The sequence below is a fragment of the Rhamphochromis sp. 'chilingali' genome (genome assembly GCF_963969265.1).
Source record: "Rhamphochromis sp. 'chilingali' genome assembly, chromosome: 16".
Taxonomy (NCBI): Eukaryota; Metazoa; Chordata; class Actinopteri; order Cichliformes; family Cichlidae; genus Rhamphochromis; species Rhamphochromis sp. 'chilingali'.
Window position 1 is genome coordinate 10,702,964 of NC_137943.1, and position 26,259 is coordinate 10,729,222.

General features: G+C 42.2%; 3 protein-coding genes across 3 annotated transcripts; all 3 read right to left on the minus strand.

The window, feature by feature from the left end:
* Nucleotides 1–689: 689 nt before the first annotated feature.
* On the minus strand, nt 690–9,048 carry serbp1b (SERPINE1 mRNA binding protein 1b). Its single transcript, XM_080906952.1, has 9 exons — nt 8,685–9,048; nt 7,794–7,974; nt 7,469–7,609; nt 6,755–6,826; nt 6,389–6,463; nt 5,968–6,145; nt 4,533–4,598; nt 4,131–4,319; nt 690–2,457 (listed from the first exon to the last, which is right to left on the minus strand). Exons 1-9 carry the CDS (start codon nt 8,938–8,940, stop codon nt 2,398–2,400), a joined length of 1,218 nt encoding a protein of 405 aa, XP_080763078.1. The 5' UTR covers nt 8,941–9,048; the 3' UTR covers nt 690–2,397.
* Nucleotides 9,049–11,660: 2,612 nt separating this feature from the next.
* Nucleotides 11,661–17,083, minus strand: LOC308412529 (3-keto-steroid reductase/17-beta-hydroxysteroid dehydrogenase 7-like). The gene is made up of 9 exons (XM_080906953.1): nt 16,933–17,083; nt 14,257–14,460; nt 14,044–14,136; nt 13,822–13,936; nt 12,860–13,054; nt 12,648–12,752; nt 12,496–12,552; nt 12,303–12,401; nt 11,661–12,159 (listed from the first exon to the last, which is right to left on the minus strand). Exons 1-9 carry the CDS (start codon nt 16,965–16,967, stop codon nt 12,025–12,027), a joined length of 1,038 nt encoding a protein of 345 aa, XP_080763079.1. The 5' UTR covers nt 16,968–17,083; the 3' UTR covers nt 11,661–12,024.
* A 775-nt stretch (nt 17,084–17,858) lies between these two features.
* On the minus strand, nt 17,859–26,259 carry ddr2b (discoidin domain receptor tyrosine kinase 2b; the record flags this gene model as incomplete). Its single annotated transcript, XM_080861998.1, has 16 exons — nt 17,859–17,993; nt 18,148–18,297; nt 18,559–18,793; nt 18,884–19,099; nt 19,190–19,317; nt 19,573–19,796; nt 19,885–20,095; nt 20,562–20,698; nt 21,114–21,179; nt 21,296–21,536; nt 22,008–22,215; nt 22,316–22,418; nt 22,551–22,698; nt 23,050–23,287; nt 24,863–24,965; nt 26,178–26,259. The coding sequence occupies 16 exons, from the start codon at nt 26,257–26,259 to the stop codon at nt 17,859–17,861; spliced, it is 2,625 nt and encodes an 874-aa protein (XP_080718124.1).

The following is a 26,259-nucleotide window of genomic DNA, read 5'->3' on the forward strand; positions in this document are numbered from 1 at the left end:
TGCTTTCCCCTAATCCTTGTAATCCCTACAAGTTTGACTTTTTAAACGACTTTCTTTCACTCCAGCCTAGACAGGCCCTGAATAAACCACAACCTCATGTTTGCAACATGGAAGGTTTTCTGTCATGAAGTAATTTCCAGAATTTATGTATGTTTGAGACCTAATATGTTTACTTTAAATGGTAAACAGACTGTAGTGAATAGGATTTATGAAGGGGTTATATATAAGATAATTACCTGTTTTGCAAGTATCTTTATGACTGCGTTGCGTTCTCATCCTTTTTGGTCCCTTAAAAGTATCTCTATAACATCTATAATATCCATTTGTTACAGTGTTGCTGCTCTCTTTGGCCTGATCTCTTTTTAAAAAAAGGCATTTTTAACAGTAATGAAATGTTTTACCCGGATAAATGAAGGATATATACAACAGTCACTTTGCCAAAAACTGATTTCAGCTTCTACCTTGAGACAGGAGTGTTATTGCCAGCTCAAAATGACTCCATATTATCCATGACAGATATGTCTGACAGATTACAGGCTAACAAGTCATTTACAACAGTTTAAATTCCCATAAAAACAACATCCTGTTTCTTTCACTCTAGCCTAAATGAGGAACTGGCACTGAATAAACTACCGAAAACAGCACATCTGTGAATGCATTTAAAGGAGCCACTGACAGAGCAGACGTAACACCTCTAAAGCATTTTTATTAGAACAGGGATGTTTGCAGAGAAAGTTTTAATGTCATGTGGCTCAAACGGTCCTACGAGGAAAACTGCTCCAGCCTGTTGTATCAGCGCGTCGCCAGCAAGTCTTTGCAGAGCGCGACAAGTAAAGCTTTAAAAATTCACTCCATCAGGTCTTCGGTGTGACACCCCCACCCCAGCCTGCACCCACCCCAACCCACACACCTGCTTTTATTAAAAGAAAAAAAAAAAACCTAAAATGCTTGCTGGAAAATGCTGAGACAGGCAGCTGAGAGCACCTTTAACTCACATTTTACATTCTGTAGCTTGTTCCACAATGACCGCTGACATTTCTTTCAGACAAATTATGCATCGATGCTTGTTCACAGATTAAAATAAAAATAAGATTACAAAAAAATCCAAAAACAAAATAAAACACCAAATATGGTTTAAAGTAAAAGGGAAGAAAAACAATCTTCGGAGGAATTGGTGCTAATAAAACCAAGTGCTTTGAGATCTGAAAGACAGTACAGATACTCTAAAAGAGCGAGATATGTTCATGGTCTAGCTACGCTATCATTCTCACCTACATTTCAACAATCACTTCATAAAAGACATTAAGAACTACTTCAGGCGACAACTTGCACTCTCCTGTTTGAGAACGCCAAGTTCAGCAGAGAAAATGCTTCAATCCTAAGCAACTAGCTGTCAAAAATCACACGCACGCTCTCACGCTTTGCTGCAAACAACACACACTCACACAAACACACGCCCGCACGCATATTCTTAACAAAACAAAAAACAAAAACAATATTTGCTTAGTGGTCCTGAAATTACAAGTTGTATAGCCTGTATGACCTAAGAGGACCAGCCTAAAGATACATTGGGCCCCGGTACACCCTTGGAAAAAAGAAATATAAGTGGGTAGCACTTCTGGATCAGGGGATGTGAAACACTACTAACCACTGGTCCACCAAAAAAGAGGCAAACTATCAAAACAAAACAAAAAACAATAAGAGGCATCAACTTTCACTGCACGACAAGCAGAAAAATACCAAGCTTTAGTAGAAGTCACATTTAACCTGGTTACCCATCCTCAACTTGTGCCTCACAAAGGGATGGATAGTCAGGATCCAAGTAATTACACTTTAAATGCATGTTAAGCCGTACTTCAGACATCTAGTACAAGTACAAGGTTCTAATGTAGTGTAGTGCTACCACATCAGCGTGTATTACTGGGAGGGCCAAAAAATACACTCCAGTACAAAGCCTTTTCTAAAGTTGACCCCATAATACTGAGCTGAAGTCGTTACAGGGAGAAGAGGAATACACACACTTCAATCTAATTGCAGAAATGCAGAAATTCAAGCAGCACAAAAAATATCAATGAAGTATGCGTAATCTCTGGGGGAAAAAAAGAAAAGAAAAAAAGTATGAAAACATCCCTGCTTTCATGTTCCTAAATACAAAACTTCAGTGTAACAAGAGGTCCTTTTCTGCCCTTTTTTTTGTCTTTTAGTCTCCTTTAAAACAGGTAAAATTTAAGTCCTTGGGTGATGTGAGTGGGGTATGGGATGACAGTCTTCTTGTGTCATTTATTTTTTTTCCTCTGTTTTTCTTATATACTTGAAGATGTGGTAAGCATGCAAGCCTCGTAGAGGAGGGGCCCGGAAGGGCTGATGGGTGGGCTGGTGGTGAAAGAGGGAGCCTTTTTAGGCCAGGGCCGGGAAGGCCTCAGGATCATCCACATTGGGGACTGACACTCCACTAGCCTGGTGGGAACAAGCACACAAGAACCAGGACAACGTTAGGACGGCTTGAAATGAAGCTGGTTTACATGCAGTTCCTCCACTGGCCACTTGAGGCTGGCTCCAAAAGGGAGTCAATCCTTATACTCGCATGTTAAAATGCAGAACTTCACTGAAGAAAAGCATTTACAGCCTGCTACAAAAACAGTTTCATCTCTGTAACCAATAACCCCCATCATTACTCCTTCTATAACATACCCATTAAAGCTGTTAAAATACTCATAAATAATGCAGTTTTAGGGCCACTTTGAGTGACAGGCAGATGCCTACACAGGTGTCTGTGGCTACTATTATACCTGGGAGGCTTCACCTCTATTAATTGAAGTCACTGAACTGTATCACTGTGTGTCTGTAGGGCTCGGGCCTACAGTCACACCGTACTTTTGATTGTACGGTTAACAATCAAAAGTCCAAGGATGCTGATCTGGTGTGTGAATCTATCAAGTTTGTAAGTGTTAGCTGGAAAAACAACAGCGCGTATTATCTCTCAATCAAACTAAACAACAGCAAAAAGATCTCACCTCGCATAATGCAAAATTTTAGGTTTTAAAAAATGGAACGACCCAACCCAGAGACAAGTTGGGTGGAGTAGCTACATCGTTTAATCTACGAATTCTGGGCTGTGGGTTGGTGATAGCTGAGGCACATGGTGTATAAAAAGTCAGCAATGTCCTGCAGACTCAATAACCGTGTGACCTTCACAACATGTGTTTCTATGGATGAGCAGCTGACGTAGGTGTAAAGTGAAGGAGGCAGTGCTCCTATCAATGGAGTGTATGTAAATTGTCTTTATATGCGGTCAGCTGTAGTGCTGAATCCATCAGTCACCTCTGTAGCTCCCTTCAGTTACAGGGAGCTTGTTAGTATCTTAAAGCTTACTTTTGATTTTCGGGCTCAAAAGTAAGTTTTTCACGTTACAAGAGGCTTTTGACACTTCTGCTGGGACTGTACCTGGATTTGTACATATTATAAACATGTATATTTATGATTTTGTCTGCATAGAGGAAAATATTTGGAACTCCTCTAAGACATTTTATCCATAGCATAACATTTTTTTCAGCTTTTAACCAGTTTTGTTAATTAATTCAAGCATAATCCACATTTCTGCTCAAATAGTCAAAAACAAACAAGAAACAGTATAGATGTGTCAAAGAGGATAACACTGACTTATTGTCTTTACTAAGCTAGTAAATACATGGACATTAAATGAAGTTCTAACAACTATAGCGTATATTTAGATGTACACATACACACACTCTGTGATACAGACTGGGTGTAGCTTTGCCAAAAAATATCTTAGACTGACTAACATTCGCCTGAAACCCATTATTAATATGAATGTCAAATTTATTGACAATGAAAAAAAAGAAAAGAAAGGAAAAAGCAGGTGCTTTATTCAAATTTAGACACCAGTATTTAGGACAATTCCCTGCTTGACTAACATGAGGTCAGTAACGGAGTTTTGCGTGGTGGAGCATGTGTTCAGTGCTCTGTTATTACAGGGTCTTAGTGATCCACAGCAGGTTTTTCCAACTCAGTGATTTTACAGCCGGTTCGGTCAGAGAGCCAACTCTTTTGTGCAGAACACTAAACCTTTGTTGTCGGCAGTGATGGCAGCTGGGTTTTTTTGCCATTACCTTTTCGGAACGTCCTCCCCCGCGTGCCGTCCTGCTGCCTCCCCCGCCGCGGCCTCCCCTCCCACCACGTGCGCCCCCACGCCCGCGACCGGGGCGGCCAAGGTCTCCGAAGTTGATCTCCAGCTGAGATGTGATGTCGTTGGCTGGTTTGCGGAAATGGTGGTCACTGGACTCGTCAGCGGCGGCCTGCTGATAAAGAACCGTAGATGGCCATCACGCTAGATGTCAACTGTGCTCGGATCAGAAATGCAGCGTTCCATCAGTGAGCTCTGCTTCTTACCATGCCTTCAGCTTTAATGTCTTCTCAGTATTTTAAAAAGGTATCGCCACTGAGTCGCAGCTAACACTGAACATTTGCATGGGCTGAGTGAATGAAAAAACAAGTGTGAGTAATGCAGGTACCTTGTGGTAGAGATTGTGCGATTCTGCTTCTGTCTCTGCGGTGTCGATCAAAGCCCCAACAGGTCTCTGGAAATTGAACAAACCACAGTTATTTTTAGACAGCAGAGTGACCACCAACCAAACAGCCTGAGCATGTTTACCTGACACTAACCACGCACATCACAGCAAGCCTGTCACTATTGCCTATTTAAATGCAGTTACTTACAAGGATACATGCTGTCCACTTTAAACATGGTTAAGGAAAACAAACCTAAATAGCTATATCAGCTGTGACCTGTCAGTGTCTATAGCCAGATTTCTGTCTCTCACACACACACACACACACACACACACACACACACACACACACACACACACACACACACACACACACACACACACACACACACACACACACACACACACACACACACACGTTTGCTTCGGATTACTCCTCACCCCCTACCCAACCCTGTGGCTTGTCACTGCAGGGCAACCTGCACGTGGCGAATAAAGCCTTGATTGATTGATTGATTGACTTCAAAGTAAACAACTGGAATAATCACAATAAACTTAAAATCATCAGCGTGCAAGTCTAAGCCTGACTAGATCTGATGCAGAACAGTTAATTACTGAATGACTGTTCAGAATGTATTGATGTACAACTGTAGCCTCAACAGATGTACGACAGAAAATGTAACCAATCATGGTGGAAAGTAAGACAAATGACAGCCAGGATGATTGTGCGTGACTCTGATGGAGAAAATAACCTGTTTTATGCAGGTGGCGTCAGAGCACCACGTAACCACACTTTGCACATGCATGTGGACATCAACCTGCATGTAATGAAGGCTGCACTTGCCAAGCTAATCTAATAATGTGTGTGCAACGCTACACATTTCAGAAAAGCAACTTTGAGACACATCCACACTAACTAGCTGAAGCTCCACACAAGACCTTCTTATAGCAGCCGTCCTTGGCTTTTCACGTTTCTCGTTTGTACAATCTCACCACATCTCATCGGCTTTACTGCTGGTGATGCACGGTGGTTAGTAACCTGCGTTGTTTAAAGACAGTTGGCAAGGAGCTTCTACCTGCATCACCGCCCAAGCTGACAGTACTAGGGTATTACATCCTATGAAGCACCAGTAAAAACCAAGGGAAAACAGTCTATATAATGGGGTTTGCAGACAAAAAAAAAGTCTCTTTACTTTGTAATAACTTAATGACTGTTTCAACATGCACATGCCCAAAAGCAATATGTTCCAGTTATTATATAAACTGATTAACAGTTTCCAATGGCTTTTAAATATATGCGCAATAGTTTTTGACTTGTAAATTAGTCCCCAGAAACATCCCAAGTGTAGATGGCAAAGGTCTTTTTCAGGGAGCCAAAGGACTAAAACGTAAAGGTCTAAGCTGCGGGCGAGAAAAGCTTTCAGCACACCACACTCACGTCTTCGCTCTTGGACTTGTGCAGCACGTATCCTTTCTTCCACTGGCTGTCGGCTCCCTCGTTGGGCTTGCGGATGTTGAACTCCACCTTGGTGCGCTCCTTGTCCTGCATGGCCTTCCACTCGTCCAGGGTCATCTCTTTGGGGCCTTCATTTTTCACCTCTTCGACCTCGTTCTCTCTGCAATGCCAGGAACACACAACACTGTAGGAACTCGCCAATCCTCTTACCTCTATACATGCCCTCTAATCCTGAGGCCAAAAGGTCAGAGGCAGCGTTTAACAAAATCGCCCTTGTTGCGTCACAACAGCAGTGCAAACGCTAACGGAAACGCAATGTGACAACTTATTAACTTTGCACACGGGGATCCTTTTTCATCCAAACATCCAACATCCATCCAACACAAGGACACAGGATTCTCACTTGTTCTCGGAGCCAGCAGGCGCGTTTTCCTCGCCCTCTGGGGTCGTCTCAGGGGGAGCGGTTTGTTCAGCCTCACTGGGAACAAAGATGCACAACCTCTGTATGAGTAATGGTAAGCGTCCTCTAGCTGAAACATTAACTGTCTGAGCCTCTTCATAAAGGAAACAGCGACACTTCAAGCTTAAAGCGAACAGGGAAACATCCCAAGACATCCTTAAACTGCAGCATCCTGTGATATGACAAAACCAGAAGCACTTCAAAAGAGAGAGAGTGCACACAGTCTGTAAAAATATCACATGCGCCTCATTATCCTGCTGACAGCGGCGCTCCGACAAACAGGCCATGTGTCTGTTTGGGGAAACTCACCTCACTTCGTCCTTCACGTTGCCCCAGTTGTGCGAGCCGCTTCCGCCGCGCTTCTCCTCGCTCTTCGGAGTGCTGCAGCGAAAACAGAAAGGGAAGACGGCCAACGGTGTATGAGTTCTCTTAAATTCTCTCGGACCACAGTGAGGGGCTCTTCTCATTAAGGGAAGTGCTGATTACAGCCTGAGACAACATAAAGAACCACTTTCTTGAGATGCTGTTCCCCCTGGACTCTCACAGAACCCATATAGTCAGGAGCTGCTGGGTCTAGGACTCTAGTAGAGCAGCTTTGCATGATTTACAGATCAAAATAATCTCTTTTTGTAATCTTATACAGGGCCTTGGTAAAGCCCTTCAGTTGATTATCCAATCAAAACTATATTTTAGCCCCTTCCCCCTTTAAACTAGCTTTCTTCTGATTGGCTGCCCCTCATAAACAGAAGGAGTGAACAGCAGTGTGCCTGACACAACCTATGTTTCTGACATCATACACAGCAAAGACTGGAAAAAATAAGCGCTTGTTTATTTATCTTTGAGCTCAGAGATTACCGGCGTGTATGCTGATCTCATTATTAGAAACTGTACGCATATTTAGTATAAACATCTATTGTTGTAACAGTATTTACATGACAAAATAGGAAAATAATATAAAGCATAATAGCTTTCATGCACTGGTAGGCGATTTCTACTCATGACCTCAGCTCAGCGCATACTTACGATTTGTCGTTGCTGCTGTGTCTGTCGAAGTCTCGTTTGCCACGGGAGTCAAAGCCGTCGCCTCGGCCCATGCCCCGCCCTCTTCCACCACGCCCGCCCCGGCCGCCACCACGCCCTCTCGGGGGCCTGTCTCCAGAAGGCCTGGTGCACAGAAACAGATGCAATTTAAAACACGAGGATGAACGTGATGTTAAGAGAAACATGCACTCCATCAACAACAGTTGCAAGCTCTCAAACCCTGCACACGTCTTGTCAATGCGCCTACATCTGCACCAGCCGGCATGTTTTAAATAAGCCCTCCATCCCTCTCATCATTGCTGCTCACTTTTCCACAGTAAACTCTCCAGCCCCCTCGGGTTTGTCCTCAGCAGGTTTCTCAAAGCGGCGCTCGCGGGGTGGTCTTCGGTCCGGCCTCTTGTCTCCAGGTCGCCCTTCACCCTGCACACCCTGGTGCTGGGAACCAGACTGGCCCTGCTGGTCTGCTCTTCTTCCCACCCGCCTGATACCTGCAAATCAAAGGAGCACAAGCTGAATTTATGCTCAGCTGTGTTGTTTAGATTTTAGACCGTGTGTGTGTGTGGGAAAATGCTAAACAAAACGAGAAAACAACAAATGCATCACCTGATGTGTGGTCTCCCATCATCTCCTTTCAGCAGTACACACAATGAGAACTTAATGTAACTGCACTGAAGATGGCTCTATTTACTTGCTTTGGATGAATTCAATTAAGACCAATACACTAATAAGATTAGTTGGGGATAATAACAAGAGCAGCGCTCTGTCTAGTCTTCCCAGCACAGGTGATGCCTTTTCCTTTCTCCCTACATTTGCTTTGCAAAGTCAGAAGCTGCTAATAGAGCTGTATCCTCCACACAGAAACCCAACACTGCACCTTCCTGTCAAACGCTAGCAGAAACCATTTCTGCAACACAGGCTCGCCAGTCTGCACCTCGCTGCTGGCTTTAACCCGCTCTGGTTCGGTACGTGTTCAAGTCCAGCTACGTTCCGTCTGCGAGGCTTTATTTTTAGTCTGTCCTCTAATAACAGCAGCACAGGGTCCATATTGACCTCACGCTGTGTCTCGCTCAGCCGAGTCGAGCTAACGTGGCTAACGGGAGCTGCACATGACAGTTGCTACGAAAAGCAAAAATAAACATGCATCGCTCATTAGCGAGAGAAGCAGGTGCATTGTTTCCCTTCCTTTCTTTTTCATTACCTTCTTTCTTCAGGGGGACTGGCGCCTGGGTCTCCTCCTTTTTGTCCAGCAGAGGGTTCTTTCTGTCCTTCTGTGACTCCTTCTTCGGCTGCTTAGCGGCTTGAGCCGCGGTCTTGGTGGAAGCAGCGGCGGCCCCCTCCTTCTTCTTGTTTTCGGCAGCCTTCAGGATCTCGAAAGGGTCGGACTCATCGTCCAATAACTGGTCGAACCGGTTGGTCACGACACAGCCGAAGCCTTCTTGCAGTTGTCCGGGCATGATGGCGCCCCTTCAACGGGATTCACCTCCGATTCTACGAGGCTTGATGCGACCAGTTCGCTGGATGCTGCCACAAGATGGCTGGGAAAGCTGCCCCTTCTCTTCCGGTGCGAGCATCATCCGGGACATCGTGCAGCGCACACCAATGTGTGCACGCGTCGGCTGCAATGTTTTTATTTACATTACGTAACGCTACGCTCATGTCCTCCGCGAGTAATCCGCATTTCTGAGAAGGTGTCACATGCATAGAAGTTACAGGGACTGATGAGAGTAACTTTATAACTGCAGACTTCATGCAGAATAAACACAAGGCCTAAACTGTGCCCACTTATACCTGGATACATCTGTATGTGCAGCTACACCTCATCCTGATGCTACTGACAGGCACATCATCAGATTAAGTCGGATTTGCCAGTTTATAAATAATAATAATAAAAGGGTGGTGTGGGTAGGGCCAACAGGGACATGCTGAGTATCAGCAGAATCAGCTCTTTAGGTTCACCGAGAAAGCTGTCACACGGGTTGAACAAAAATATCGAGGAAATATCTCCAGGTATTAAATGTTGGCCCAGTTTTTTTGTTGTTGTTGTTTTTCAAAGTGTGCTGAGGTTTGTCCTGGAGCGTCTCAAATGGACAGGAAGTTGACTGTGTTCACTTGGATTTAGGTTTTCAATTTTTGTATTTTATCCTTCTGCAGTCTCAAAGTGAAGCTGTCCAGATGAAGAGTCGGCTTTCTGCCATTTCATTTTTGTAATAACAAGAGAAAACTGGTACAGTGTGCCACTGGATTTACACTTACAGTCTGCAGATTCTCCATTAAACATTTAATAGGTTTGATAAAATATCGTTTTAGAGGGACATTTCTGCATAACTGTAAAGCTGGGCTTTGTCTCTGAAATGTGTCCGGAGTTCAAGGCATGATAATGTGAAAAAATTTACTTTTAATTTGCTTACTACACTACTTCCACTACTTTCCTGTAATTTACAAGAAGAGCTTGAAACCAAAAGGAGACATGCATCGCACGTGGTCAGCGCAGCTTTACTTAAGGCAAAACTTCAGAGGGATATACGATGAAGGATAAAAAATAAAGTCGCCAAAATATATCGATACTTGAACCAATTCACCACTCTGCATTGTGTCTGACAAATATGACAGTGTACAGAAGTGCACCTGTGTGACGAAGTAATAACTTTTATTCAAGGCGTGCTATTATTAGCAAATGAAATTCTATTTGAATTGACATCCATCATTTCTTTATATTTTACTTGGAAAATTAAATGAATTTATTTAATCACAGGAATGGTTGACTCAAGGTTCTTTATATTTTAAGACCCAACAACAATACAGAGAAAACCCCAATAATCAGACCACCACCTATGAGCAAGCACTTGGCGACAGTGGGAAGGAAAAACTCAATTTTAACAGGAAGAACCAGGCAGCCATCAGCTTTAACCAGTTGGGGAAAATAGGTACAGCAATTCATTGAAACGTGCAAACACACATGTAAATAAGAGGCAAAATGAGCTGAAAGTTAATATTTGGAATGACCCCATTACATAGTAGCACATAGTAGTGGTGTGGCATTTAATATGTCACACCGCTTTTTGAATGTGTAATGTATTTAATATGTAACTTTTTACCTATATGCACTGTTAGGCACTGTTGTATTCTTCAGGTCATTTAAAAGTCTATTCATCACCAAAACTGGCACAGAAGATTTAGTTATTTGAACATTTTTTTAGATTTTGGACTCCAGTACTTTATAAAATTTACACATATACATTTTTTACAAATAAAAATGGAAACAAAAAAAGAGAAAAATCATTGGATAATGGACAGGACTAAACATCCTTTCCTACTAGTCGCCTAACAAAGAAAAAAATATACTTGGTTGTATTTTGTATATTCCCTCAGAAAATGTTGGATTGACTTTTTGTTTTTAGTTTAGTAAATGCAAGAGTCGATATCTGAGGCGACTGAAAGATAACAAAATCTAACAGTGGGGTGTGATGCTGTGGATATATGGTAATGAAATAAATAAGCAAAAAAAATGCTGATACTGGTCTAAAGCAGCTGATTTATTTACTTGCACACTTATTCGTCCTATTGCAAACTATAAGTTTTTCCATTTATTTACTTGACAATCCTTCCATAATTTATTATTTGTATGGAAACGATCTCCAGATCACACAGAGCTGATGGTTAGTCAGTGGCCTCAGGGCATTAACAAAGACCTAATTAACTTTGTGGGGCAGGAAACATGATGCAGCTATCAGGTGAAAACACAGCAGGGTCCACTTTACAACAGGAAAGCGCTTTCTTGTTACTGATCTCACGTGAACTTGTTGACCCTCAATGAACTTCCACTGTTTGTTTAAAAACAGTGATTCTTGTGAATCTGAGTTCAGAAACCGTGACAGGCTCAGCTCATGAAACATAAAATCTCTTCATTATTTTAACAAAGTTTCAAGAAATGCAAAGCGTGTTTCTATTATTAACATGTTGAAATATGAAACAATGTGAGTAATGTGAGGAGGTTTGTAGAGAGCTCAAAGTAGCTTATCAAAAAGGCCCTTCCTGCCCACACAGTTATTTAAATTAGACCTCTCAGTGTGATGTGCTTCAAGTTCACGGTATGATTGGAAAGTCTTTAGAGCAGTGTTAACAGAGGACTGAGGGAATATCGGTGGACTTTAAAAAAAAGAAAGGAACAGTTGCATTTCCTTCATAACTGATTTGTTTAATTACATAAAAACAACCAAGCTAAGCTTTGTCTGACCTGGTGGAGAGGTGCAGCTTGATCAAAGAAAGAAGCCATTAGCTGTTGAGACAGAGCTTTCTTTAACATTTTGACTCAGGGAAAATCTTCCCATGGGGTCCCCTCAGAAGTAGTCAGAGTTAACATAATCACTTATATAAACCAAAGCTTTGACCTTGGCTGAGGTAGAACAAGCGTGATCATTTCACCCTCTGTTCAGTGGTCCACCTGGGAAGGATGGGATGAATAAGGGCAGTGACACTGGTTCAGATTTCACAGGATCCATTTCAAGAGAGCAAAACCTTCCGGTACAAAAGAATCACTTTTACTCTATCTCATTGAGATACCGCTGATGAGCTTCATTGTCAGCATTTCTCTCACACAGTTTCCTTCTGACCCCTTTCTCAAGTTCAAGAAGTTTTGAAAAGAGGACGTCAGCCGTTTCACCATCAATATCCATCTGAGACGTGAACACAAAGCAGAGAAAACCTGAATTAAGTTAAAAGCAACACATCACACAAATACCATCTGCTACTCTAAAAAACGCTCTGTAACACAGGCCTGAGCACTTTCTCTGTGGAATACAGGGCTCTCGTTACTCACCTGTCGTGGCTCGGTGTAGTTTGTCCCAAGCCCTGATGTTAAACTATGATACTTTGCTCTGGGATCCAGAGATTCTGGCTTTTGCAGAAACAGCCAGTGCTGTGAGCAGAAACACCAGGCCATGAATCTGGGTTCACAGAGCCTTTACAGTGCAAATATTCAAATGATTGTAATAATTTTCAAATGGAAATACCAGTGCCTCTGCTCCATTGTACGGTGTAAGGGTGAAAGTGTTGGTGAAGATCCTAATCTGTTTTGCACAATTAGAAAATACATGAACGTGAGTCTTTTCATACGTAACTGTGGTCACGTTAAAAGATAAAAATAAAATAAGTTACCACTTACCAACCACATGATGGGCATGATTAGAGTCCAGAAGGAGGAGGGGAGGATACCATAGGTCAAATTAGTCATCACCAGTCCTGGGCAGACTACTGAGGAGAACAGACCCTGTCACAAGACAGAAAGAATTTATAAATCACAGTGACCTCGTAAGAGTTTCACAAAGCTTGCAGTGATAGTTACCGCACTGACATCAGAGTACGTGACAGACAAACCTGGCCGTTCATGCGCCTGTTAAGAGCCACGCTGAGCATGTCTGAAGCGTATTTGGAGGAGCTGTAGGGCTCCGTCCCTTTTCTGTGCTGAATGTCATCCATGCTGAAGGCAGACCGGCGGGCATTACTCGAAGAGGTCCACACTACCCTGGACGTATGACCTGTCTGACACAGCAGAGGCTCCAGCTCCCGGATCTGGAAAACCAGGAGAGAATTATATCAGGTCCAAGGTGGAAGTGCACAGTAAGGAGTGATGTAGGAGGGGTGCATGAATCACTGATTTAAGCAGGCCAGCATAAGAATATATGGATCAGCCTGAGGCAGGCATTAATAATTCACTGTGTTAGCCAAATCAAATATTCATTTTATAAAATTTTGTAAGAGAATAAAAAGCAAAAGATATTTTATCTTTAAAATTATTATTTTATTTTTAGCAATCTATGATGGATGCTTCACTACTACATGGTGATCCTACAATCCTAATGACACATTTATTATGCTAATTAAATAATAATTTATAATAATTCAAACATCAGGAACAAAACTTGCAAGAAAGAACAAGTTCAAAACATTAAAAACTACATCACACTTATTGGCCACTTTATTAGAGACACCCGCTCAACTGCATGTTTGCCCAAATATCATATTAACCAATCCCATAGAATCACCTCAATGCATTACAAATTTGGTCAAAACAACCTGCTGAAGACAGATATTCAAAGCTTTAATAGGTGCCTTTTGGTTTGGAGAGACAAAAACTGGGTTAAACAAACATATTGTTTACATTGCTGCACTAAGCAATGCAACTAAGAGCAACACAAACAGCAACAAAGTTTGTAGCTGACTTTCTGTGTCAAACACATCCGCATATTAAAGTCAGTATCCTGAAGTTTATTTATGCTACTGTAGGTTAAAAGACATATGTATGTATGTGTGTGTGTGTGTGTGTGTTTGTGGTGTACCAGGACAAAATGACCAAACAGGTTAGTGGCAAAAACTTCCTGTAGGCCATCTGAGTTGAGGTGGTCTTGTTGAGTCAAGAGACCCTCTGCTGTTGCAAACATGTTGATGACATTTCTGCAGTGGGGAAGGTACACTCTTATAGAGCAGCAAAGACAGCTTGAATGTATCCAATATCAAACAAAACAAAACAAAGAAATCATAAACTGGCTTTAGAAATGTACCTGGAAAATAAACCCTTAAAAAAAGCTCTGATGTCCACTTGTGGATTGGGCATAATTCCAGCATTTAGATAGAGAAAGTCAATTCTGTTGTATCTGGAAACACACGAATGTGTATTAAAGGTTAAGCTATCAGTTCCTTATTTGTAGTTCATATCACAAAGAGAACAATCACCAGTGTGATGACGTCAGCACGCGGCATCAAACATCTCTCACCTGGACTTGACCACCTTAGCAGCGTCGAGCACCGACTCCACAGAGCCCACGTCGAGCTGTAGTAAGTCCACATGGGCACCGGCGTGAGAGGTGAGGAGGGCGCTGCGGGCGGCCTCTGCCCGCTGCATGTTCCTGCAGGCCAGACACAGCCGGAGCTGTGTGTCCTCAGTGAGAAGCCTTTCACACAAAGCCAAGCCGATGCCGCTGCAGACAGATGGCAGACAAACACAGCCGTGCACTCGTATTAACAAACTTTCCCTGAACAACTGAGAGATTACCTCACAGATGAAGTAAAGCAAACTGTAAACATAGTCTGGAGTCACGTTATTGGAGAAGAGATAATGAAAAAGGATTTTCAAGTGACGTGAAGCTTCCATTTTCATGTACTGTTAATTATGGTCTTTGTTTCCGAAGTGATATTTAGTGGATAAGTTAACTAGTGTGTGGAACGTGAGGGGGGGAAAAGGAACATATACAAGTGTTCTGTTTCGTCTCTTTTATAGCTGTATGTTAAGTAAAGGGTTACAGGAAGCAGTTATTATATCTCGACATAAAGCTGTAAACCTGAAGAAACAGCTAGTCTCATAGGGAAGCAGACTTATTTCCACTAGTAATCTATTCTTGAGCTTTAGACTCTAATGCTGAATGATGTTATCCTAAAGGTTTCCCTTTATAAATACAGTCTAGCAATTGCATAAGTATACTTTAGACATCAATACTATACAACTACAGTTGTAAGCAAGCAAATGTGGGGTGATTTTGACAGTTTCCTCACGTGCAGTCAACCAGTATGGAGAATCTGGACATCATCGAAAGAATTATACCCCCCGGGACTCGCTTTTAGAGCCCATATAAGTAACATATACAACTAGACAACAACTGTTTGGAAGAGCATCTACATGGATCGATGAAGTCAGAATACTGTAAAGAAACCACTACTGAGGAAGACCAATATGAAGAGAACTGGTTTGGCTATGAGACAAAAGAATAGCCACAGCGGACTGACTGTGGTGAACAGTCAGTACGCTGTTCACCACAGTCGTGGTGCTGAGCTGGGTTTCCACATCCATTTACTCAGGAGGATGGTGTCAAAGTTTGTGAAAGGAGTTTGATGCGAGTCGATAAGTCTGTGAAGGTCACTTCTGTCTGATGATGGTGATACTGAGGTGTGTGGTTGAGGATATACTGACCTTTCTGTCAGTAAGAGCTGAGTTTTTGGTGACGTTAGCTGCTGTTAGACTCTGTTAGTTGTTGTTAGCTGGCGTTAGTGTTGGACTTAGTAAGTAGTAAGTAAAATTTATTTATATAGCGCTTTTCACAGATAAAAAAAATCACAAAGTGCTTTACAACACAGAAAATGGAAATATAAAACAATATAACAGTAAATAAAACAGCAAATAAAACAATGTAATATAATAAAACTATAAAAACAGCATAAGAGGAAATTAATCAAATGCTTTTCTAAATAAAAATGTCTTCAGCTGTTTTTTAAAAGAGTCAATGGAGTCCGTGCAGCGTAGAGACAGTGGAAGAGAATTCCACAAATGTGGTGCCACCGTCTGAAAGGCCCGATCACCACGAGTTTTAAAACGAGTGCGTGGTACCACCAGCAGTCTCTGATCTAATGACCTTAAAGCTCGAGAAGATGAATGTGGTTTCAGCAGGTCAGACAAATATTGAGGAGCTTGACCATGTAGGGCCCTAAAGGTTAGAACTAAAATTTTAAAATGAAACCTAAAACTTACAGGCAACCAGTGAAGGGAGGCTAAAACTGGAGTAATATGATACTTGGTAATAATCTATCATATCAAGTGAGAATGTAATCAAACTGGTTATCAGAGGAAAAGTGTGATTTTTAGGACACTTGAGGCCAACATTAGCTGCTCCGGGGACAGGATAGTCGCATGTCTGATCGGCTGATAATAAGAAACTGTGACAATATCGGGAATAAATGAGCATGTTTACACATGTTTCCGTGTTTAAGAGCCCTGACTTCAGTTCGGGAGATGAGGCTTCAGGTGAGGATGATGTTTTTGTCAGATGCTGGTCGCCTTGTTTGTTTCCTTCATGTCTCTGCTTCTTTGGTTAGGAAAACCCCTTTGCAGACGATAAAACATATGTATCATCCCTTATATCTTGAGTTTGAAGGTACAGACACAAATTGAAATTTCCCTTCACGGCATGCAAATTCCTACGAGACCGCTTCAGAGTGGTCAGCCACTGTATTCAATATGACATTCCAAGTTCATGAGAACGCATCAATTTGCCGAAAGATGCAAAAGATGAATCAATGCATATTCATGAGTACGACATTCTTTTTTAGTTTTAACTTGTGACACACATACATTACATTTGAATATATGTGCTAGTGAAACATTATTACAGAGTAAGAAAGACAGCTTATGAAAGATTTAGAGGCCTTTAATCTCTCGCTGTATGAACCTACAGTATGTCTTTTACTAAGACGCACTGATACAGTTCATAGGTGGTACTTTGTAGTGTAACTAACTATTGCAATAACCTCCATTACCGAAAACAGGTTATACTTGAACAAGTCCAACATGTTTTTTGAAACTCATTGTTTAAAATGAAGAGTAGAAGTCCCGAACAGCATCTTCTAGCTAACAGCACCCGGTGTCCGTATGAACCGTTATAAAACAGTTTTAGCGGACTTACCTGTTGGCACCCGTTACGATGACGACTTTTTCCATGCCTGAGCGGAATGAGCAGCGGCTGTAGAGGAAGCAGACACCGGGGGCAAATTTTCAAACCTGCTGTATTCACCGGGGACGTTCAGCCCCTCGTCCGATGCCGTTGAAAACAGTCAGCCTATTGCTTAGGCAGCTGCGTGGTGTGATTGGATGTCAACAAACAGCTGGCCAATCAGATTTCACTACAGAGAGCGAGGTGGTCCAAAACGATTAAAGAGCGCAACGGTTGAAAGTACAGCCGTGTTAGCAACCCCAGCAGGCTAAAAAGTATCAAACTTATCGTATATTAAAAACCAAAGATACAAACGAAGGATAATAATAGCATTTCTTCTTTATTTACAGGTATCCTTGGTCCAACAGGCGTTAAAACGTTGTTCTTTGCTATTTCCCCCACTATGTACAATAAATTCATTTCTGAAAAAGGACATAAACATGTTTATAAAAAATCTACATCAGCTTCTGCATACGAAAGCACAATCTCATCAGGAAAACGTTTTCCCTCATGACAAAATTCAAATATAAAAGACAAAAACACAAAACAGTGCTCACATAATAAATGTGCAATAGGATTAGATATATGATGGAAAAGAAAAGGGAGGGGGGATATTATTGCATAAATAGACAGCATAACAAATCATAAGAAAATAATAAATACACAGAGGTCTGAATGCACTGTACGAATAGAACTATCTGCATTATATCTACAATAGGAGGCTATATTTAAGTGTAGTCTGTACCTTCACATATCTCTCCATTTAGAGCATAATTTTTGAGAAGCAGGCATTGACAAAAAAGTGAATATTTTATGGGTCTGACTCCAAATAAATGAATCTAAACCAAAGGAAGCAACCGAGACCCTGCACAGCACAGTGGAACGATACATCTCCTCTGCTACGCCAGGCTCTCTAACAGCTGAGAGTGTATCTCCTGAAAGCTCGGCCGCTGCTTGGCGTTTCTCCTCCAGCAGCTTAGCATGAGATCCTTGTAAATTCTGTCAGGACAACAGGGAGGCTTCGGCAGGTACACCTGGTAGGATGAAGCACAATACTCTCAATACAGTATTATGAGTATTATAAGTGTTACAAGACACATCTACATACATATCTGAGAACTATTACATCCTAAAATCCTCCACAGTGGCACTCAGGAGGACTGTCAGGTACAGTGGTGTGAAGCTCACCTGTTTGCCCTGTTCCCTGAAGAACTCTCCTGTGTTTTCAATGACCTGCTCGTCAGAGAGCTGGGAGTACGGCTGCTCCTTACACAGAGTGAGAATTTCCCACAGAGTCACCCCGAAGGCCCACACGTCACTAGCCATAGTGAACTTACCCTGAGGAAAAAAAAGATCATAGACAGATTGGTATAAATTTAAAGCTTAAAAATTCTAAATTAAAATGTATAAAATATTTAAAATTGATCTGCTGTCACCTCTGTATAGAACTTATACTAACCTTTTAAATATATGTGGATTAGCAATAATCGTAGAACAATAAAAAACCCAATAAAACTGTAGTGGAATGTCAGATTTCCCTTAGTCTATAAATAACGGATAAATGGAGGCGATAATGTCCCAAATCCATAGATTACTCACTAGTAGGATGCTCTCCCATGACATCCAGCGAATGGGCAGTACAGCTCGGCCCTGGATCCGGTAGTAGCCCCCTCTATAAAGGTTCCGACTCATGCCGAAATCAGCGATCTTTATGGTGTATTTCTTACCCACCAGGCAGTTGCGGGTTGCCAGATCACGGTGGACAAAGTTAAGAGAGGACAAATACTTCATACCAGATGCAATCTGCACTGCCATGCCGATCAGCGTGGTGTAACTAAGAGAGAGAAAATAAATAGTGTGAGCTAAGTGGCTCTTTGTGTCATTTCCCTGATGATCATTTCAATTACATGTGAATTACACCTACCTGACCATGGTCTTCCCCTCCGTCTCCTCTTGTTCGATCTCATCTTCATCAGCGGCCTTTAGTCTGAGATTGCAGAGGAACTGGTTTAGGTCACCATTTTCCATGTACTCAGTGATCATGCACAGAGGATCTGTGTCCACACACACTGCCAGCAGACGGACGATGTTGGGGTCCCTCAGACGAGACATGATTCGGATCTCCTTCAGGAAGTCATTCCTGCAGAACGACAGGGTCACGTAATCTACAACTTGACTGGCAACTGAATGAAAAGCCGTACCAGTACATCTCTGTAAAAGTTTCTTTTACCTTGCGTTCTTGTTGGCATCTTCCCGCAGTGTTTTAACAGCAACAAGCAGAGGGGACTCATTGTTTCCCTCTATGGACAAATCCTCACCCAAAAAGTCCTGCATGCCCTCTGCCTCGCACAAGTGGACCTGTTTAGAGGAGCACTTTGTCAGTTCATCATCCACTTGGCATCCCTCGAAACCATCTGTTTAATACCACTAAGTGTTTCCTATCTGTCAGCATGTAGTGATTTCATAGTCTGCTGCTTTTACCAGGCAGCAAGCGCTGTCATTGAATTTTATAAATGATAGCTATAAAGTTACAACAGCATAATGGCGGCGAAGAGAAAATGAGTTTAAAGCCCTTAAAGCATCTCCAGCAAACATTAGAGCTACTGGGCATACTTCTCCAAACTGGCCCTCTCCCAGTTTCTCCTTGAAGGTGAGCTTCTGTCTGGGGAACTCCCTCATGGATGAATCTGTGCCAGCAAAGAAATTCATGTTGACAGCTGTGATGGAGTAGATGCTGTTGTCCGAAGACTCCTGCAGACTGATGATATCTGCCTCAGCATAGTGGGGGGCACCATCGGAGCCTCCGGCTGCAAAGGCTCTGCAGGGGGTACTCGATTCTTATTTGGAAAAGAAAAGACGGAGGGTGGGACGTGTCGCTGTAGCTGACCTCCAAAGATGTTCACTTATTTCCTTTAGACAGCTTACCGAGGCGTTCAGTGGACTGAGAAAACTCGGGCAGTTTCCGGATGAGACGTGAGGGCTCCTGGTAGTCGGCACAGAGGGGGAAGATTCTTTCATAGGTGGAGTTGGAGGTCGAGCCACTCTCACTGGAGAGAGACGAGTGGTGGAAGGAGAAGGCCTGTGTCTGGATGGCGAGACGAGCCGTGAGCTCGTCATCCAGCATGCGACGAGATGCCTGAAGATGCAAGAGAGAAGCAGTTGGTATCTGCGGTGTTTTTACAACGTGAAAGTCTTGAGAGGTTTTGCAGGACATCAGTGTTGTCATGTGATGATATAAGAAGAAACTGACATGGAGGGAAAGGAAAGCTCTGGTGCTTTTGATAATGACGTCTTTTTTTCATATAATATCTGAAGCCAAAAAACCCCCAAAGAAACCCAAAAGAACGTAGCAGTAAAAATGCTGATTTGAGTATAGATCACCTTATCGCCTTCTTGAGTCTACTTCTTGTTTACCTTTGTTCTATATTTTTAAAATTTGGGAACAAATTTAAGTTTGCCAACTAATTATGAATGATGTTTTTGTGCATCCAGGGTTCAGTGCACACGTCACACCATATGATCAGTTGTGGATGTTGAATCATTACTGTAAGTTCAAATAACTAAAATTGATTAAATGATTTTAAAATAAATTTTTTTCTCACCTTCTCCAGCATCTTTTGCCAGACCTGTCGCCACAGGATAATGACAATGATGGCCAATAGGATGGCTATAATGGCCACCAAACAGCCAATCAGGATCCTTGTATTGCTGTCATCCACTTTATGTGTAGGATCATCCCCTAACAAACCACATTAGAGTTGGATGTTGACATGAATTTAATGTAATTCATTCAGATCAAATTCTAAAATAATTAAATTTTTTTCAAACATAATGCTTTTGTTTCATTATATTTTATAAGAAACCGGCCATTTATTCTAACAATAATCAGTAATTCTTGCTATTATCAGCAGGGGGCAGTGTTGAGCCAGGAGAAATTTAGGTCATGCAACCTTTTAAAGCATTAGAAGTCCAACCACATCTAAAATAAGGTGCATTACACGATCAAGGAAATATAAAAACAGATTTTTACATGAAATCAAAATCAAACAGTAACAACACATTCATGTCTTCTTCTATCTCATATTTTACCCTATAATCAAAAATGAAAACAGTGACTTAAATAAGAAAATATCAGAAGATGTTTGGCTGCTCACCTGGTAATATTTTTGTCGGGTGTCCATGCTTGCGAGGAGCCATTGATGTATTGTACACTGCTGAGCCTGTAATTGAAAGAAATAAAGGTGGTGGGACACGGCACATGCTCCCTTTAGATTATTGAATTAAAGTCTCTAAAGCAAAGGCTACACCTGATCTTTGCTTTTCTTTTTCTTTTTACCTGACTGGAAGGCCACCTCACTGAACAGCATCCAAAGGTCACTGAAGTGGAAGCGGCATTTAATGGTGCTGGCTGTGCGGTCCCCGAGGGGCACCGTGATAAAACGAGCGCTTTGGCTCACACGATCAACAGCAGGCCTGAAGGTCACCGGGTCTGCCTCCCACTCTGATCCTGACCGAAAGTAACAAGTAACCTGCCTGAACATCCTCACCCCTCGGCTAAACATGTTGTTGCAGTGAACCTGCGAAGGTGAGATGTGGAAGTATAAGAAAAGCATGATTAAAGTACTTAAATAGTCTGTTATTATTCTGCAGCCCTTACCGACCTGGCAGTTCTCTCTGTCTCTCTCTTTTTTTTTACTTAAAAGTGCTCAAAATAGTCAGAGCCCGACTGAGATGATGGTGCAGGAGAAGGTGTAGCCATGACTAATCTGTCTAGCTGTGCAGTAGCAGAAATATCATTCATCTTACATCTCTGATCTCTTGCCACGGCACTTATCCACGAAGATCAGGCTAATTATACAGAAAATGTAATTTTTTTTCTTCCTCCAGCAAGGCTGTCCTGTTCTTTTTTTAATGCCCCAATAAATTTTACAGCAGCTGTAGAAGGTGGGTGCTTGCCCAGCATAGTGCAGAATAGCTCAATTCAGCAAAGTGTTAGCTCTACAATTTCATCCCGCTCGCTTAAAATACCCCCTGCGCTGACTTCTTACCTTCATGGACGAGAAGTTTCGCACATGGTCGAACTCAAAGATCATCTCCACGTAACCTCTGGGGAAGCTCCTGTTGTTCCACCCTACATAGTCATAGCCAGGCCAAAAGTTGTAGCTGTGGCTGTGGAGAAAGTCGTCCAGACCCCAGGTGCCATCGGTCAGCTGGCCGAGCCCTTTCGTCAGCCTTGAGGAAGGATTTATGGTTGAGCTGAAGACAGAAATAGGGTTTTTTTAAGGTTTGCACATATGCTCATTTTTAAAATGCACAAATGTTGTTTTAGTTCAAAGAAAGTTTGTTAAACTCAGACCTTTCAGCTGATGCTCCATCGTACACAGAGTCATTGAAGAAGACATCCAGGCCTCTGTAGATCATTTGGTGTCCATCTGGAATGCTGTAGGACATCAGGCCATCTAAAGCAGGCAGGTCAAAGAGAACACGCAGCTGATTCAGTGTTTGCTCACATCATATTACTATATAAAGTGTAATGTAAAATATATCGTTTGGTTGAAGTTTCATGTTCCACTCTGAGTGTCATGACTAACCGAGCCATTCACAGCCGTAGAGCTCCACTCTCATACACACGATCATGGAGTGGTCGGTCACGGGCATAAAGCGGACAAAACGGGCAATGATGGGAGGCTCCAGGTCCTTCAGGACCACGTCATATGCATTACTGTTGCCTTCGATGATCTGGCAGAGGTGAGGAAAGATGTCTCATTTCCCACAAATACTCAAGTTGTTCGTGTTTCCCCATTTATAATAGTAAACAAGCACCTTTTACAATGCTTTTGAAACATGTTGCTAGCATTCAGTTAGAAGTGAACATTTGAAATATTAAAAACAAATGCTCATATATAGTATTTGATCTGTTAACATTTGATAAAAGATAAGATTTAAATGATTTTCAAATATACACAGTAGCTCAATTTTTCACTATCATGGACAATGTTAAACAAATTAAGATGATAAATAGCAGATTAGTATTACGTGTACACCTTATTTGAATCAGAAGAACACATCTTTACGTCTTTACACGCTCACCTGCCTTCCCTTTCTGTCATGCCAGCCCACCCAGCTGCTGCCGTCACGGCTGTACTTGATCCTGTATCGCTGGGCAAACTCATTACCCATGCCGTCGGCGTGCCGACCTTGGGTGCCCACGAGCGTGATGAAGTGCAGCGAGCGCAGGTCCACCTGGAGATACTCTTTGAGGCCGTCCGGCTCTGACATGATGTCAGGACACCAAGCCCCGTCACCGTCTCCGTTGTCAAAGTCAAGTCTGACGGTGAGCAGGAAAATAAATGGAAGAGTCGGTACCGGAAACCGAGGTCACAGAGTTCAGGTACACAAACACAGGGGAAAAGACATAAAGCGAGGAAAAATGTTACAAGATACGAACAGAGGAAAAAGCAGTGAGGAATAATGAAATTATATCCTATGTACCTGATTTTTCCTGTCTGAAAGAAATCATGTTTGCACACTTCCTGTTATTCCATGTTACCACTGAACACATTGTTAAAAGGCTCTAATTAGTTCACCAGTACATGATAGATAGACTAATCAGCCATAATTACTTTGTAGGGATTGTGATGCATTAGGCAGCAAATGAAGACTCAGTTGAAACTCATATTTTGGAAGCAGGAAAAGGGATCTAGGTGATATTGGATTGTAGCTTTGCCAGAACAAATACTCATACGCAGTGTTTTCGTATGCTTTGGTTTGGCAGCTGGTGAACCTGCAACAGAGCCTTGGATCCCCAGGGTTATACTTTAGGATCAAAGGCTGGTGTCAGTAATAGCAATAGAGCTACTGCAGTGCTGGCAACGATTGAACTACGTCGCAGACCATAAGCCACAGATCAGCCAGAGTACCCATGTAGACCCTACAACAGACAGTGAGTGCCAGAATCGGGCCATGAAGCAACCTGGAAAGAGAACTCATCTAATGAATGATGTTTTATTTTACATCACGCGGAAAGCCACGTGCATGCGTGTGTGTTGTTTACCAAGGGAAGAGATGGAAGCAGGGTACACTATGGGGACGGAGCCAGCCAGTGAAGCCAGCAAAGTTTTGCCATGAAACCTTGGGCCCCTGCGTTGATCTGGATGTTGCTTTCACACGTGAGATGCACGCTCATTCACTGCAGTGGCATTCGCTCATTTCCAAACAACATTGGAAAAAAAAAATACTCAGCAGGGATTTGAAGAACATGGCGAAGAGTGTGGACTTCAAATCCCCTTGATCTCATTTCAAATAGATGTGATGAAGAATCAAATCTCAATGGAGACTTGATTTAAACCACTTGAAGAATCTGCTGCGAATAGACTGGAGCCTGATCCCACAGCACACCTCACACCAGGTCAGTACTACTACTACTGCTAATAATAGTGGTTGATTGCAGCATGCTACTTAAACATGCTTGCTGAAAGATGAAAGTATATTTTCTTAGGCTGAGTGAGATCATCTTATGAGAAAGAAAGTATTCTAAATATGTGCTATAACACTATTTACCCCTTACCCTCAACACAAGCCTGTTTGTGTCACTGCTCAGGAGCTTTGGAACGTTAAAAGATGAACTTCCATCATGAAATATATCAGCAATTCAACAAATACAAATCCATCTGGTGAATAACTTTAAATGTTTTGAGTAAAAGATAAACCAATTTAAAACAAAACTTGCTATGTTGGTTCAGACACAAAGTCTACGGTGCTTTTTTACTAAAAGAAAGCAGCAGTTAAGTTTAGGAAATTTCTTCAAATTTAAAGAAACTGAGTTTAGGGATTATCCCTGACAAACTATAATCTCTACATCTAATGAGAGGAAGGAAAGTGGAGTATAAGAGCACAAACATGCCTTCCAAATCTTGCAGCGGTGGACTCAGACCAGTGGCTGGAAGCAGAGATGTCCTCATCCTGAATCTGCCCACCGGTCATACCAAGAGGATAGCGGCACATTTCTACAAGCACACGAAGCACACATACACATAAATGTCTGATGTGTTCTTTCATATGTGCGATATGGTTAAAGTCTTTCCACATATGAGGGTAATATAAGGTTACTTTTACATAAAATCAATTTTAAAGCATTTTCTGGACTTTGAGTAGTTGACTGTAAGGTGGTCACAGCTCATCCCTTCCCCCTCTAGCCCTCTTCCTGCAGCCCTGCAAAGGCCTCTAAAGCCAAACAGAAGCGTCACTGTGTAGGTGCCAGTCTAAGCAAAATGAGAAGGGAGTGGTATTAGAGCTGCCCACTCTTCATTTTTCATCTTTTAAAATCATTTCTAGCATGAGAAACGCTTGAGTTTGAAAAGCCTGACTCCCTTTGTTCTTATGTTGTGCGTGTGGCGACGGGTTGACAAGCAGTGAAAAGAGATTACAGTCCTGCGTTGATACAAGTAAGACGCCATAACTGTAGAGTCAGTTGAGGGAGCAGAGTGACATTGTTTACTTCCCACCATCTCGACTTATATTTGAGTTTTAGTTAGAGCTCCGGCGAAATCCCTCACTCGGATTTTTAGAGAGCGGGCAAACAAGCGAGCCTTTGACTGTGAAAATATTCTAGGGAGGAAAGTGAAATGAGTTCATATGTGTAAGGGAGTGTGTTAGTAGGTGTGTGTGTGTGTGTGTGTGTGTGTGTGTGTGTGTGTGTGTGTGTGTGTGTGTGTATGTGTGTGTGTGCATCACCTACAACTACGCCTACAAATTTTCTAACTTTTTTTTTCCACGAATTCTCCCCCTTGCCTGTGAAAGGTCTGCCTGTTTTGAAGATGTTTGCTTTCTTGACCAACAGCTAAACCGTACACACACACACACACACACACACACACACACACACACACACACACACACACACACACACACACACACACACACACACACACACACACACACACGCTTGCCTTCTGAGCCCACCCACCTCAACCTGCTTCCCTCCTCTCCATCTTGTCAACATGCTTGTCCCTCAGGAATATGAAATAGTTATTTTAAGCTTGAATATAACATATCCATACATCTGACTCTTACACTGCTTTGATCACACAATGAAGAAAATTAAAAAAGCACTCTGATTGGCTCATGCAGTCATGGCCACTGTTTCCAACTTAACTTAATAAAGATAAAGAGCGGGTATTTGTCAGCGTAGTGCCAGCGGAGTAAAGATAAACGTCTACCTGGGTTGACTTGAGATCTCACAGTGACAGCCTGCAGGAGAACGAAGGCGATCAATTTAACCTCCATGATCTTCAGTTTCAT

Coding starts and splice junctions, on each gene's coding strand:
- serbp1b (XM_080906952.1), bottom strand. CDS start 8,940: ATGCCCGGACAACTGCAAGAAGGCTTCGGCTGTGTCGTGACCAACCGG. Junction 7,610..7,793: donor GGAGAGTTTACTGTGGAAAA/GTGAGCAGCAAT, acceptor TCTGTGCACCAG/GCCTTCTGGAGACAGGCCCC. Junction 6,464..6,754: donor AACGTGAAGGACGAAGTGAG/GTGAGTTTCCCC, acceptor CTTTGTTCCCAG/TGAGGCTGAACAAACCGCTC.
- LOC308412529 (XM_080906953.1), bottom strand. CDS start 16,967: ATGGAAAAAGTCGTCATCGTAACGGGTGCCAACAG. Junction 12,553..12,647: donor TCATGCCCATCATGTGGTTG/GTAAGTGGTAAC, acceptor TGTGCAAAACAG/ATTAGGATCTTCACCAACAC. Junction 12,160..12,302: donor ACTACACCGAGCCACGACAG/GTGAGTAACGAG, acceptor TTCACGTCTCAG/ATGGATATTGATGGTGAAAC.